The following is a 16,975-nucleotide window of genomic DNA, read 5'->3' as shown; positions in this document are numbered from 1 at the left end:
GAGTCATAAAGATTCGCTAAAGTAGATTCTCTTGCTTTGTTTTAACGTATCGACATAATGCTCCGTAAAAAAGCCGTCCCTGTCAAGTTGTCGGTATCGCGGACTCGCCGACGTTATCGTCCATCTTATGGAGACGTAACCGGCGAAATGACCGCCAGTTATCGTCTGCGAAATGTCATCCCGTGGTTAAACGTTTCAACCGTGGGGCACAGAACGTAACAAGGAACGCAGCGCTCCGTGCTTCCAGTTCCTGTCGGCCGTGGCCGACACGGTCGACAATGATGAAGTTGTACTCGGCTCGAGAGTCATAAAGGAACTTCCGTAGTAACCACACGACTCGCCAACTCCAAGTCAAACGATAAGCGCGCGTATCTCGTAAACCGCATCTCCGTTCTCTGCGTCGTTCACGATCATCCATCAGTAACGTCGCACCCTTCGGCGTAATGACCTCTTTAAGATTTGCTGTACGCTCGCTGGCTACTTTTTCCTCAAAGGGGTCATATCTGCGGCTTTAATGTCGCCTCGTACACTTCTTCATCCGCCGCTGGCCACCCGGCCTCTTCGCAGGCAGAAACGAACATCGTTTCTCTCGAACGAGGTCATCCTCTCGCGCGTGGATCGCTCCGCACGTTTACACGACTGCCTGGAGAGCAAGGGCTTTCTATCAGTGCGGTTGTCTGTTCCGTCATCGTTTTACGTGGCGTAAAGCTTACTCGCGATGCATTCGGAGAGAGTTCATTACGATGGATCTCCGAAATTCACCTCAGGTAGATGTTTATTTACAATGCGCTGTGAACCATGATAGTCAGATTAAATCAATTGTGGATGGTGTTAGAATCTCGGTGATGTAATGCGCTTACGTCTGTCTTCACGTATCAGAGCTTCGACACGTCTGGCTCGGTGATGCTATATTTAATCGTCACGTTGGCGACAAGACATTTATATCTTTGAACACGTTTTCATACATGATGTGCATAATAAAGTAAAATATCAGTCCATCTAACAATCGTAAAAGTTTTGCCACGGTAAAATTATTAAATTAGTTTTAATCGATAAATAATATATATCATGTAGCGGATATTATACGATTACTTATTCTAATTCTAGTGTTTGAAAGCGGACAATCGATATAGAGGGTCTCTTTATTCATTATCATCGCGCGTATCTTCTGGTACACTTCTTGTAAAATTAATCGATACTCGAGATACGACTGGTCGCTATTCTTGAGGCTTGCCACTTAAACGGCTCCCGTGGGATTTCTTTTTATTAGTAAAACTTTGCTATTTTATCGTCGTTTGGCTAAATCATCTGATTAAAATAAAATCTGTAAAAAGAAAAATGTTAACAAATAAAGTAGATTAATACATTCATATAAATTATTTCTTGCATTTCATTAAAAAGTAACAGATATGTATGTGTCACGTACTAGACATAATAGCTTTAGTATCACTTATTGTGCTGTTCTCGTGAAATGAGGCTAATAAAATGACTTGATAATATGTTGCTTACTTTGTACAAACTGCTGATCGCGCCAGTGAATTATCCAGTCTCAACGTTCTCGTCGCACGCGTTCCTCTTATGTGTTGGATGCAAGGATGTCTTAATCAAGAAAAGTTGCTTTTTTTCTTTGATACTCTTCGGTGTCGCAGTAGCGATCGACGCAGCCGACGTCTCGTCATTAATTTGATCATATCTTCTCCCAAGATGCACGTTCGCGTTGTCAGAGATCGATGCAAATGGAGACGATGCTACGCTCGAGCGTCGCGTTTCTTCAGTATTGACGGAAAACTGCGAACCACGCGAGACATGCCTTTCTTCATCTATTGTCCGCCTTTTTGCATGTGCATCGTCGGACGATGACAACCTCGCCATCCCGTTCCGTTATCCCAATTCCCAAGTGCTTTTGTTCTTGTTTCTCGTTTCCCTCGAGCAGCCTCGCCTGATGCCCTAGACTTAGACGGTAACGATGTCCAGAATATTTTCCGCAGCATCCCGCTACCATCCTGACACCTGTTCGGATCTTCCGCACGAGTATCGTGTTGCTCGCCTTCAATGCCTGCGCTCGTGGTCGCCGTTGCCTTCGTTGATGTTTCTGCATAGGCAGCAACTTGCTCCGCTTCTCTCAAAGTATTAAACTTATCCTTATTTTGTGTGCACTCTTCCGCAAGAGTGGCAGCACCTGACGTCGTAACCAGCCAGTCATTCGAATCAGCTCCTTTGACCTTGCTGTATGCCTCCGCTTCGCTCAGAATCGATGAGTTAACAATTTCTTCTCTATCCTTTTCGGCATTCTCGCTTCTGCCAATATCTTGACTAGCGAGTTGCGTTATTGCATGAGAATTCGTTGACAATGTCGATTTGATGTCACGTTGGCTGTCTTGAATAACGCTAGACGAGGATCCTGCTCTATACTCGTACGAATCGCTTTGCCAATCGTGTAACAATTCTGATTCCGTTCATTGATCATCGTTGCAGAATTTTTGCAGTTATCTTCTGATATTTTTAAACTATTTGTTGTGGAAAATAAATTCGCTGTTTTCGACTGTTTCAAAAGATTTTCTGTCGTTATGTCTTTTTAGGAAATTTTTCTATCTTTTGCTTGCATGTTCGCCACGGGATTGGCAAACAAACTGAAAAGATACGAATCAATAATTTTTGCATTTGTAGATAATATCGATTTCTACGTTTTCAATAGCAGAAATTCCTAATTCTTATTTTTTATCCTATTAACATCACCTTCTATTTGTAGAACGAATTAGAAATGAAGCGATCAAACTGGCAAGAAACTTCTTTATTCACAAACTACGTTTCGACCATGCGGGTTGTGGTCCTTATCAAGTGACGATGTTACAAACTAAAAATAATAGTAGATGTTAAATGATTGACGTAACGATTGCAGAATCCGATGTTAAGCCTCATGTTATATATATGCGGTGGTAATACTTCATAACGTCGACATTTCAGCAAAAACTTGAGCTGTTGGTTGCAGTTGACCATCCTAATCTTAATATTGACCTTCTATTTGTGTTCTTGCATAAGAATCAGGTAATGCAACTTGAAACGGATTTTTTTCTTGCATCGCATGCTTAATAAATTTCTCGGATGTCATTGTGTCCACTGATCCACGTGTGCGAATATATATGTGATCCGCTTACATAACGTGTAGTTTATTTTCGCTTCGTATGTTAAATTTAGCGAGAATTACTTGATGTCTTTTCGATTAGTTTTTCGATTTTTACGAATACTATCTTTGTAAAATGAGATTCCAGAGATCCACGGTGCCATTGAATCTACAGTAATTAAGCGTTGTTTCTTAAAAAAACACTCTATTCGTGCTTGTTCGCTGTGCATCTGCAAACGAATTAACTGATAAAGTCGCTTTTAATTAATTATTTTTATTCTTTACATAAAAACAATTGTTGCCTGTCTCAATATTTTAGCGTTTTCATTGTATAAATTCTCTTTTAAACTCATTGCCGTTGTTCCCGATTTTTGTTACTCTTTGGTTTTATGAATCTTGAACAGCGGAAACTGATGACGCTGACGTTCTCGTATATCTATGGATTTTTGACTGTTTTGTAAAACATTCTGCACACGCGTGTTATCCATTTCTGATTCGGTATACGGTTGACGATAACATTTTTGGCGAATCCTGTTTGCTCACGTTTTCGACACTAGTGGAAGATGTTGCATCCGCCAATACCGTGGCAGCTTCCAAACTTCGTTCCACATTGTTGAGAGTATTTTTACTTTCTGCTACTTGGTTCTTCGCGTCGTTGGAGCGTACTATTCCCGTTGATTCTCGCTGAAGACTTGAATTATATTCATGCTCCGCTCGCGCTTCTGCAGTTACGCTACTTTGATGTTCGTCTCTAATAACGTAGCAGCCCGCTTTACTCGCGGTTGCAGAATTTGCAACGTTATTTTTCGGTACGTTCCTATTCTCATCTTCCGCGTACGCATTACGACCAACATCCATAGACAACGCATAATTCTTTTCTACTAGCTTGTTTCGTCATGCGTTTTCGAGATTATTAAAGAGCGCGGAATTTCTGTGCTATCAATTACTCCTCTTTCTTTCTGCAGGATATTCCAATTGTTGTCGCATATTTGTGAATTCGCGAATGAATTAGATTCCGACTAACTTGTTATTAACTTTTCCTGAGATTCGTAACTTTCTCGAACGACAGTGCTGACGTCGCTGCATTTGCGGTAACTTCTCAGCTTCCTTTTACGATATCACTAATACTTCGCCCGCTTCTTGTACTTCTGCACGTGAATTGGACGGTGTTGCGGCATTCAGTAACTCTCGTCGCGCGTTGTGCATTTCGTTGGAGTCGATGCTTTCTGTTGACAACGGTATATTCGAAGTAATTGCCTTGTCTTCCTTCTGTGCATTTAAATCACGCTTTGAATGCAATGCCACGAACGTCGTTTCCGTCACGTCATCGTTTTGACGTTCAATCTCGGAAACGTTTGAGCTTGATGTCCCGGCTTTCGCTCTTGAGACATTTTCCATGTCTGCTCTTTGATCGCCACGATTATGATCGTTACCCGCTCATGCGATCCTCAAGGATTCAAACAGAGAGTTTCCTTGCACTGTTTCGTTTTCATGAGCACCTTCGTTAACGATGTTGTCTCTTAATTCGGATATTCTCGTTTTTACCGCAGTTTGTTCTGCGATTCTCTGGATAAAGACAATGAAAATCTTCTCTGAAACTCAGCGTGCCATTTATTAATATTATTACAAATCTCTGAATTAATTACTTTCGTTTTCTTAAAGATACTTGATTCGCGATTGATATCCAATTGAGTTTTCGTATTAACTGAAGATGTTGACTCTTGTCGAGCTTCATTCTGAACATCGATGGACAATGAATTGTCTTGATAGTCGTCCATAATACTGCTATTAATTATTTCCGTTGGTACAAGCACATCGATAATATTTGTTACGCTTTTCTTCGGAATAGTTTTTATATTTTCATGTTTCTGTTGTGTTCCGTTGGATGATGTCGCATCTTGTAAATTATCTTCCTTAGACTTTTTAGTACTATTAATAACTGCTACTTTCTTTGAATTGCCGTAACTGATTTTATTTTCTGCTGATATTTCATCATGCAGATTACTTAAGAACGCGACTTTCTGCAAATTGTCCTCACAGTTTTGTTCGACTTCGTGTGACGTGGTAACAATGTTATTTATTTCTTGAAATCCGAGGAAATGCAATTTACGTTTATCGTCCTGCAACGTTGTAGCATATAAATTGTAAGACGATGTCACTTTTAATAAATTATTTTCATCCTTAACGCTGTTCAAAACCGGTACAATTCCATTTATGTTACCTTCACTTATCAAACTTTTCATTTGTTTCAGCATTAGCTTCATTTTCTATGCCAGAATTAGCTTGTTCATTCAGCTTGTTTATCTGTATTCTTTCGCTCCAAATAACTGACATAGTTTTAAATAAAGGAGTATGGAAAATTGTAAAAATTTTGTGGTACAAAACCAATCGTTATGAAACTTGACAGAAACTTAGTATGAGGTAAAATATGAAGAAATCCAACTAAAATCGACCGGCTAAATGAGTGGATCCTGGTCAAAAAGCAGAAAATGTGTCCAATGAATCGTGTAGCGGCAGTGCCATTTACCACTTATATAATCTAATTTTGGCAATAAAATAACATTGTTCGTGAATGGCTCCTCACAAATACTGCAGCTTTGTCGACTAAAATTAGATTATATAAGTGGTAAATGGCACTGCCGCCACACGATTCATTGGACACATTTTCTGCTTTTTGACCAGGATCCACTCATTTAGCCGGTCGATTTTAGTTAGATTTCTTCATATTTTACCTCATACTAAGTTTCTGTCAAGTTTCATAACGATTAGTTTTGTACCACAAAATTTTTACAATTTTCCATACTCCTTTGACATCCGTCGCTGATAATATTGGATATTATTTCCGTTCTATCAACTTTGGATCTATCTTTAGCTATGTCAAAATTGTTTTTGCTGCGTTTTCTTGGAAAATTCAAATAATGCGATCTGTACTAAATCGTTATGTTATTGTCCTTTGTTGCGTCAGATTCTGTCGACTTTTATTTTGACCATCGTCTCTTGATAATATTCTGATTGGAAACAACTGTTTTCGCCGATGTCGCTTCATTTAATGCATCTTCTCTGTTTTACTCGATGAATTTAGCTTGTTCAATATTCTTATCATTTGCAAATTTTGATTGTGAATTATGATATTCTTATTCATTGGATCAATAAGTTATTTTGCAATTTGTTATTTTCTCGTCCATGGTTGTTATCGTTGATGTGTGATGACGTTTTTAACATTCTGATGTTACCGGCAGAGTCGTTTAGAGCATTTAAATCGAGCATTTATATTTGTCATTTGCGATGATGACATGTATAATAAATTATGGTCTAGGTACACTGTTAGAAATTGTGATTGATGATGAAGTCTTCGCATTTTTGTTTTTCGCGTTCGACAAAAATGATAAAAATAAACTTGTTTTTTTTTATGATCAGGTTTAATATTAGAAGACGTCGCTTCTGTATTCGATGCTACGTCCATGTTCCTTCTAGTAAAAATACTCGTTTATCCTGAGAATTATCAGAGTTATGTTTAAATTCCGCCTGTAGTATTTGCGGTAATTACTTTTTGCATATGAGATTAATGCTAGTCTTTTATAGCACTGGAGATTATTCCGTTCGTTAATGTTTTTAAAATAGTATCTGAAATAGTATCTGCTGCACTGTTTTTCTATTTAGTCAAATAGTACTCGGTTTTAGATTCTTCAGAAGATGAAAATTGACTCTTTATATTAGTGGACATTGCTGTTGAAAACCTTTCCATATTGATACTTGTTTTCAGAACTGTTCCATTTTCACTCTGTTCTTGTAACGGATTCAGTAGATGAACTAGCAGCTGTCGATGATACTTCCATTTTATCACTACTTATTTCGGTCGTCAAGTAATTCAAGTAATTTTTAATTTCCGTTTCGGACTTTGCAGACAATTCAGAAAATGTGACTGACGTATCTTCCGATACGAATGCTTCTTTATGTTTTACGTCAACTGTTGCATCTGCTGACGCTTGTGCATTCGTATCGTGTCTCTTATTATTCATCATGTCCTCCTCATATTTTAATGATTTATGATTCTGCAGATAATGTAGAAAAAGTGACTGCATTTTATACGTTAGATAGGGATTTATACATCGCATCGTTCAACATTACTATTAATATCATCACATTCGCGCAGATTTTGTGGTTATTATTTGATTGTTTGCTCGAATAATGCTTCACCTTTATGTGCGATTTGACAGTCGACACAGAGAAAGCTGATGTCTCACGTGAATCATCGTCATGTTGCTATCCAATCGTTTCATCGGCCGAGAATACCTTTTCATCCTATTCTCCGGTTACCATTTTTTCAGTATTATCTGATTCGTTCGCAGGCGTTTCTGGCGATACACATTGGAGATTGCTTTTAGGATCAGTGGACCGTGCTGCTTCTGCAGTCTGCGTTGCAATAACATCAGTATTTTTATTTCTCCCGCGAGCGCCATAAACACGTTCAGCCTTTGCCTGAACATCGGGAGTTATTTAAGAATTCCCATGAACTGACGATGAACATTACTATCGATTGCTATTTTACTGCTGGCCGCTTGTGACGTAGTGCCAATTGTGAAGCTGTCAGGCTTTCTGTACATAACTTTCTACGTAACAATTTTGCGAGTTTTACTTTGCTCACTTGTATCTTTCATCTTCTCTTCTCCGTGTTTTCTGGTTGACGTTATTATTTTGTTAAATTCAAGCGAGTATGCAATTAGACCATATATACCTCCATGTTTTTCCAAATAAACGTGGTTATCCTCACCTGTCATATGCTTTTTTTTCTCTTCCATTCGACGATGATATTTCTCCACCTGTTACGTTATTTCTCCTTATTTTTCTTGACAGCAAACGTCGACGATTCGAGTGACACGTTTGACGCGTATGCTCTTTCGCGCCTGCTCCCGAATAAAATAGAGATATTCCTCCCATGTTGCGAATCTCGTCGCGTTCCATGCAACTGATGACGATATCATGTCGCGTGTGTGTTGATTAAAAGCATGCTGATTGAGTTGATTACGTTGATTATGTATGTTACGCTGGGTGTGCTCATTACATAATCTTTACGGTGATTGAATTTGTTTCGATGATTGCATTGCTAGATGCATTTGCTACTCTTTCTACCTTCGCCCTATCGATCATGAGATCTACGTTCATCAGAAAAGATTACTTTCGAGTCTCCTGACGTTTCGGCGTTAGCAGCAGATTGTTCTTCCTCGTCCAGATCGTCGTAATCAATTTCATCGCTCTTCAAGTTCTCCAGTATCATGCGACGTACGTCTGTTTCCAAACTCTAGAACCGGAAATTTCGCTAGTAATACTTCAGCACTACGATCGTCAATGTCGACCACTTCTATCAACGTTCTGTGCCGTGAAACGGTACTGGGACTTGCATGTTTCTTTTTGGTTTTCACGTAATCTTCTTCACGTGAATCGTTTGATGATGAGATTCTGAATAAGTCGCTCTTGATTGAAGTCGTTGCTTCCGCCAATGATACGGTATTCTTGGTAACCTCCTGATCCCTCTTCAGATCGCGAGTCTTATTCCGATTTTCGCGAGCGTCTTTGCTCCGGACGAAGCGATGGTATCGGCAGGGGAACGCTGGTATTCATCGTGATGGACTCTCCGATTTTCCAGATGTGTTTTCGAGCGTGCACGAGATGTCGATGAATAGACCGAGAGCGAATCAACCGATGGATGACCTTTAATTCCACTGAAACCCATCTCGATCTCCGCTGACGTCACATCATTATCAATTATGGCGTGAACCCTTCCTAGGGCGGCATGGTCGTTCTCAGTTTTCGTTTTAACTGCGGCCGATCCATCATCGACTGATGGCAACGTGGGCACGTTATTTGTATGCCTGTTCCCTTTTCCATCAGATAAGCTCGACGAGAATGACGTCGCACTGTTGGCGGCGACACTGCGATCTTCCGCGTGATAATGCTCGATATCAATGTTCACAGGTTTCCGCGTGGGCGTGCCCATGGAAATTTTCGTTATTAACATGTTCGCTGATTGTTTTTTCTCAGCTCCTCCCATCGTTTCTGCTGATGTTCTCGACCTGATAGCGGAATGTTCAACTCCGACGTTCTGATCTCCGATGTGATCTCCTCGCAATGTGAATCAATCGACGAAGTGCGTTCTAACTCTAGGGAACCTGCTAAATGCTGCTGAATCTTCGCGTTATCGAAATTGATGATATCTTCATTGTAAGCTGATGATATCTTCATATAAGCAGAATGTTTTCGAAGTCGAAGCGATATCGTTTGCGTTCCAGTTTCGCTCTTCCACGCGAATTAGACATTCCTACCGTTTCATCGTCATCCGTTTTAGTCCTGTCGTGAATACTGATCTCAGATGAAATCTCATGCCACTTTCAACTCCGTGTATTCCGGTTCGTCAAATTCCAGTTCGGGATCAAATGACCTCGCTTAATTTCAGCACGTATTGGGATATACTTTCCATGTATGGATTGGAGAGGAATTGGAATCTCGAATTGGAAGTTCCCAAGTCACTCTTAGCACGATCGAGACAGTAAAGAGTTTGCCGAGATTTTCTATATCTTTCTGGATCCATGTTATAACGTTTTCATTCTCGTTATTTTGCGAGTTATTGTCAAATAATTTGTTTTCTGATGTTAAACCTAATATAAATATTTTAATAGAATTCCTACGATCGTTTCAGTTTTACCTTCCACAAATTGTTTTTCTTTGAGAGACTAACGCATCGAGAAACAATTTATTATCTACTTCATCATTTTCATCAATGTTGTTTGGATCCTGCGTGTTTATAAATTAGATAATTCCCGAACCACACACGGAATACATTATTATTTATATAAAATACTTTTAGGTCTCTCAAATATCGAGTTGCAATTATTGACATAATACATTTGTACCTAAAATAATACGATATTAATATTATTAATACGATTAATGTCATGAATTTATTATTACTTTGTTCTCCATAAACAGGAAAATTTACAGTGGAAATTTTATGTTTTATGTTTAAAACTGTGCAAAGTAAATGTGCAAAGTAAGTGCTTTTAAATACATTAACGCACGTATTATCAGATTGTGAAAAGCTGTTTTGCGTGACATGCTGCTTTACAAATAATATTATGCTTAACTGCTTGCTGCAATATACTGAGATCGCAAAAGGAAATTTAACTTTCACAAAGAGATTATTTCCTGAATATGACGTTCGATTGAAGCGTCATTTAATCCATCTGTATTGATTAATTGGATCTATAGATGTACCTTTTGGTATAAAAAATTTAACAAATTTTGCATAAAATTTCTTCCTCAATCTTTCCCACTAGATGCTTCGTCTGTAAATTCCTTTCAAGATTCGTATTATCATTTTCACGTTCGGTTACGTAATTTAATTTCTTGATACTTTCGATCCGTCATTTGATTTTTATTTATGCTAATTTTTTTCATCCACTGTCTTTCTTTCCATAGATATCTTCTTTAGTGTTTTATCATCTCGAATTTAGCTTTTCGCACGGACGCACCAGTCAAAGATCGACATAGTGGAATATTGAAATATTTTTCGCTCGTTCCGTTAAAAATACATTAAAAAGTTCCGAGTACATTGTACATAATTTATACACAATTTTATGGAGTATCGGAAGATGCGCGTAAAGGCAGCGTGAACTCGGCAACGTAACGTAAACTTTAATCGAGTACACTCATCCAGTAAAGATGATGAAACTTGCGTAGCAGTTTGCTCGAAGAGATTCTGATGCAGAAGCGTTGGATTTAACGAGAATCTCAATCCAGCATTTATCAATGAATGTCTGAAGTAACACGTCGCATCTTTTCTTATCATCTCTTCCGTCTTTTCTTTGCTTTCAGCAACAGAGGCATCCGCCTCTTGTTCTTGGTTGGATGTTCCTGGTATTGCCGTTCCTGCCTGCGTCCAATCTGTTCGTCACCGTGGGTTTCGTCGTTGCGGAGCGGGTTTTATATACGCCGAGGTAACTTCGCGAAAGCGTTTACGAATCGCGTTGCGTAATCGCAACCGCCTACTTGAATCCATGATGCAATCTTGCAGTGTCGGCTGGATCATTTTGATCGTCTACGGCATGCAGGTGAGCTGGACCGCTGTACCACGACGAAGAAGCTGGATCACGACGGGCGTGTTTCTCCTCTTCGTTCTTGGATGTTCCAGAACGGTGCTGCGAAATAAAGACTGGACGTCCAGGGAAACTCTAATCAAGTACGTGACGATGAATCATTTTGTCGCATGTCTTGTCAGCTCGCAGCTCGTTAAACAGACAGTTCCCTCGCCGATCAATCCTAACGAATTCACGAAACGTCCACGTAACTGCGAATAAAGTCTTTACGCTAAAATACGGCAAACATAAATAATCGTTTTCGCGTTGCACGCAATCGCGTTCGAGCGTCGCAATTGCGACAGAAATGACTCTGTCACGCGAAGATGCGGCCATTTACAGTGAGTGCCTCGTTTCCGACTTAAACAAGTCGGCGACTGGCACGGTGCCAATGCAGTATACCGTTCGCGAATTCGGTGCAGGCGCTCGGGAGGCGCCGATTGGCTGTGTATAGGGTCGCGAAACATAACTAACGTAGATACGGGATGACGAGGCGGAGGGTAGTATAGGGTCATGTCGAGGTCGGAGAGGACGGTCTCGCCTGACCTCAAATCGCCTTGTTTCAGAGCGGGTCTGCGGTCTCTGCCCTACAATGCCAAGATGCATTACAACTTTGCCAACTTCCTCAAAGACACATCGCAGCCGAACCTTGCGGTCCACCATTACCAGCTGGCCCTTTGGTGAGTATGTTTCCCTTTCTAGTGAGGCGCAAAGGCACCAAGCAGAATCTCGAGACATATCTTACAACGAATGTGACGTCCATTAATTCGCTCTTGTAAGAATAACGGTGTTGCATAGACACGGAAAAATGTACCATACACGTGTGACGTGTGCCACAAATTTTCTATTCATTCCGTTATCTCTGCGATTCGTGGAATGAGACATTTTCGATATGCATCGTTAATATGTATAATCAATATCCCGATTTGCATAATTCGCTTCGAAATGCGGAATTAATGCATTCAGCGGAAGCATCGCGAACATCTTTAAAAGCTTTCGCTTCAATAAACATTTTTTATCGTCGGTGCTTAATGAATGAATGTACTTGGCATTTTTTTTAAAGCATTACAAAACTGATTAAATCCCGTCGCTGTCAATTTATCATTTCCCGCTAAATATTTTCGCTGTGACAGCCACGAATGACTGTGTTGCACGAAATTTTATTAAAACGCGTGATGATAGATAATCGACGCGACACGAGTACACAACTGGCGGAAAACAACAAGATTCTGAAATTAATATTATTCAAGCAATAAAATTTGCCATTTCGCAAAGCATCACAATTTTATTTTATTGCGATATCGATATGCTGTTGCAACATTTCTTCATTTCAATCTTATTTTTATCGAGAAGATGATCGAAAAAAAGAAGTTGTTATACAAACAATATAATTGAATTACCATCTTTAAACTGTCAGATTCAAAGGAATTAACAAAAATCAATATGCGTATTATTTTAAATAAAAACGCAAATTTGCGAGTTTCAATTAAATAAGTCAAGCATATCGACGCGCTGCGAGCTCGAAAACTTGAATTTCGTATGACCAATTACACGGTTGCTGTGTACACTCCCGAAATGGAGTGAAAATTGAAAGCGCTTTTAAAGGATTAAAAATGTTATCGAAATACATGTGAAATCAGTGACGTGTAAAACATTCTGCACTCTATACATCAAGCCTGCAATTTATTCTTGTACTTAAATTTTCTAAATAAACGTAATGTGTCATATCAAACTCTCGTTGTTAAAAATATCTGATAATTAAAAAGAAATATAACTCAATATTGTAAGAAAACTTTTTGAGAGAAAATAATTAACGTAGCGTATAAGAGAAATATTCCAATTACAAAATGCTATTTAAATGTTATTTTATGCTTTTATGCTAGTAAGCAAGTATAAAACGATGCCTCAAACGACGTCTTCCTAGTATCTAGACTCGTCATGTTGATATGACATGTTTCGAAAAACAGAGAAGATACAATTATTCGATCGCAATTTGCGAGGGAATTAATTTAAATTCTATATGAAACTTACCATTTATGTTGCATCTGCATCTGCTCACGTATCAAAATGATAAATTACGGATGAACAAAGATCAGACGAAAATTTATAAATATGAATGTTGCTTTATAAAGAACGTGTCGTCAGGTTATACACATGCCTGTGCTAGCACGATTTTATAGAGATACTTTTACAGAGAATATTACAGCGAAGGGGAGCAAAGTAATTAAGGAGATTTATTTATAAATTTCAGCATTACTGAGGAATTTTAATCAACTTTCGGCTTTATGTCCCCTGTAACTTCGTAGTAATTTTTTCATCTTTGGGAGATAGAGGACGGTAAATTAATGCATAAACTCGCCAGTACAATATAATTGCAAATCCCTGATTTGCATTTTTTTAACAAACCTGTCTATCTCTCCCGTGCCACCTCGGATTTCCACAACTTACGTACAATTATCACAGAAGTCTTTCAGATAAATACGTCTACATCGCACAATTCCATCTCCTTTTGCAATAGTTACCTCCGTCATCACGAGCTACTTTCATTTGTTCAATCCGCGCATTGTATAACGAAACATACGGAATATTATAGAGGGATACTCGGGACATGCAATGCAATCTTGTTACCACGTGCAGACTTTTCCCTTTCTGCTTCTCGACCACTACGGTTCACCCTTTTTCCTGGTCGCGTTCGTCGTGCATAGCGCGAGTGCAGGGTCTCAGCAAACCGACAAAAGTGCATTAATTAGCCGTAGCTCGACTGTGCTCGAGATGAAGTGGTAACCAGTCATTCTCTTTTTTTCTGCTTCGCTCTCTCTTTTCCTTTCCCTTCCGTTCTCTCTTTTCCATGTTTCGCCCTACGCTCTCGTAATTTCTGCCCGCGCTTTTTTTTGTCCCCTGCACGTGCCTCGTGAATTTTGTTATCCCGCCTATGACACGGGGATCGCGTGACGAGGATCATCACGACATAAAAAATAATCGGCCGTCGCGGAAATAAACGCGTGTTCTCGCTTTAAGCTGCTGTGGCGCGCGTTTTCGCGATGCATCACGCGATTCATCATCAATGCAATCATCTGCGGCGAACCGATAAATCGAACCAGTTGCTCTCTCTCTCTCTCTCTCTTCCTCTCAGTGCATCGTAACCGCACGTTTGCGAACGTGCCGTGATGCATTTTGCAACATCGCGCACTCGGATTTTTCCCTCCCCTGTAATACCGAATTATCCTACGCGAATGCAATCAATCCGGTAAACATATCGGGAAAACGGACGACACGGTACGCGGGAAAAAACTCGGAGACAGATGAACGTACGCAAGAGCGGGGGAAGAGAAAGAGAGAGGGAGAGAGAGAAAGAGAATTGGTCGGCAGCTGCCGTGCGAGCGGTTGCAGTCGGATGAAAATTGCATTTCGGCGGTGCAGCCGCGCTCGTCCAGTTCGCTCACTTGTAGATCTCATTTCCTACGCCGGGCTCTCTACGAGCTGGCCGTCCCGTGCAGGGGTTGCACCTCTTTTCCTCCCTTTCGCGCCTGTATCCCCGGCATCCCCTCGTTGCCCGCCACTTTTCGTTACTATCATCGCATCGCACCCGTTTGGCTCGGACTCGGGTATTGGCACTGAAAAATCGAACCTTCGACTAACTGGCAATTTCCTCCACTTGTTTCGCACGCGAAATCGTCGGCGGGGTTACAGCTGTTCCAGCTGACAACGCGTAAAGCGCTGTTCAATGGCACATCGTTCAAAATCAGCCTGCCTTTTCCGAAGAACAACAGCATTTTACGGCTGCTAACTCGTCTGTCTAAAGTCCCGATTCCGCTGCGGGAACTCCGTTCCAGAAAGTATCGAATCGCTTGAATTTCTTTGGCATGAGTCTCTCGTGGTCCTGTCATCTTCTGTTATTCGTTCTTCCGTTCATTGGTCGCTCCGCTCCGGTTTTGATCCTCGCGCGACGAATTAGTTTTCGATCTGTCGCACGAAATTTCCCCGAGGAGAACGCCACGGCAAAGTTCCGCCTCCCGCCGGAATATCGCGTCGAGTAAGTAATTTAAAGTAGCCCGAGATTGACCCGGTCCGTGCGCGAGTAATAATTGAGCGTCACCGGAAGAACATAGAGTTCTCTCGGGGTGTTCGCTCCGGAGGTGGTCTGACTTCCTCTTCCTCTTCTCCCAGTTCCATCCTCGTCCTCGCTTCTTCTCTCCCTTTCTCTCTGTAGCGGTTATTGCATTCGCGGAAAGAATGGCGCGAGGTGTCTTGAGAATTGTGAACGGAGGATAAAGAGGAAGGCGGGAGAGCGAAATGAAAGAGGAGAGTCGAGAGAGCGTAGTCGGCCGATGGAACGTCGTAGAATCGAGGTAAGACGCGACTTCTCTGTTTGCTTTTCATTCGCCGGGAAAGGCGGACCGTATCGTGAAAACGCATTCCTTCGCTCTCTTTCACTCGCGTCTCCTTTCTCCCTTTCCGATACGTTACTTTGGTATATATAGCCGCGTTACTTCCCCATCGGCCCGCTCGCTCTCCCTCTTGGTTGATAGCCATGAAATGCCAGAGTTTCGCGATATTCTTACTTTCTTTATGTCAACGCGCTATCCTTTTACCGCGTTCAAACTCTTCTCTCTCTTTTCCTCCCGGGTATCTTATAAAAAAGCTCCGTGTGTATAAAAGAGTACCACCCTCTTCGATCTTCCGAAGTCAAGTCTTGCCCTAATAATCATTTGAGTATAATGAAAAAGAAAATCACTCGACGTATACGAAAGCGGAACGTGATCGTAAGAATAAAAAGTATGTATTTTTAAATATATTCCCATCTATCGAGATTTCCCCAAAGAAATTAGTCGCACGGCATGAAAATCAAGAGCTGATTTAAAACCAGACATCACACGGGAATTTGTGGCGATGTCTGTAAAAGAATAGTACACGCGCTTTAAAAATTCTGCCATTGTAGTTGATATCGTTATTTTATGATTTGTGGCAAAACCAACGGCGCGATATGCGCCATTTGCAGGTGATGCATTGTCGTTGGCCCCCGCGGATACCATGAACCGCGTGGACGAGATATATAAACTATCAGAATTTTACACGGATATTATACAGCCTTATATTTACGATAATGCATTATTTGATTGCAGTTTTACGACGCCGCGCTTTTACTATTATTCTGCCCGGGGCATAAAAGCAGGTTCGGTGTGTGCAGGTTCTGTATCTCGCAGTAAATCAAGTGCGAGGGAAATCTCTTGAATACGCTGATCCGCAATAAAAATTCTCAGGACAATCGCTCGTAGAAGGAAACGTTGAGAAACGAGTCGCGCGGCTATACATGGCGCACCGCTTTGCCTGAATAATATCGGCAGCTTAACAATAATTTACTGCGTATTGTCCCTTGAGAGGAAAGAGAGAGAGAGAGAGAGAGAGAGAGAGTGCACTTTGCAAGAATCATCCGTAACATAAAACCGTTCAATTAAATAATACAAATAGCTTTATATGCTCGGTTTATCTTGTTATTCAACCAAGAACTTTAGCTTTATATTAATATTAATCTTTTGCAATATAAAGTTTTCTTAAATATATAAAGTAAAATTAAAGTAACTAAACAATTTATTATGCGCTTACATTCAAGAGTTTAAAAATTGACGAACTGTCTTTCTTTCGTTCTCAATACAGAATACATGAAACAAAATCACTGAAGTTCACTTTTGCACAAGACGTTACGTGAAAACTGTGTGCACAGGAA

At 40.5% G+C, this 16,975-nt stretch overlaps 1 protein-coding gene across 1 annotated transcript in view; it reads left to right on the top strand.

Annotated features, from left to right (window-relative positions):
• The window catches only part of LOC105277952 (transmembrane and TPR repeat-containing protein 1), a 133,582-nt gene that overhangs the window by 94,358 nt on the left and 22,249 nt on the right, over positions 1-16,975 (top strand). Inside the window, exons 8-10 of the mRNA XM_011336706.3 lie at positions 10,991-11,112; positions 11,190-11,354; positions 11,817-11,930. Of these exons, the coding sequence (XP_011335008.1) occupies positions 10,991-11,112; positions 11,190-11,354; positions 11,817-11,930 (401 nt within the window). The remainder of the gene's footprint in view (positions 1-10,990; positions 11,113-11,189; positions 11,355-11,816; positions 11,931-16,975) is intronic.

This window comes from Ooceraea biroi, chromosome 1 (assembly GCF_003672135.1).
Source record: "Ooceraea biroi isolate clonal line C1 chromosome 1, Obir_v5.4, whole genome shotgun sequence".
Lineage (NCBI taxonomy): Eukaryota > Metazoa > Arthropoda > Insecta > Hymenoptera > Formicidae > Ooceraea > Ooceraea biroi.
This window is presented reverse-complemented; position numbering and strand designations above follow the sequence as displayed.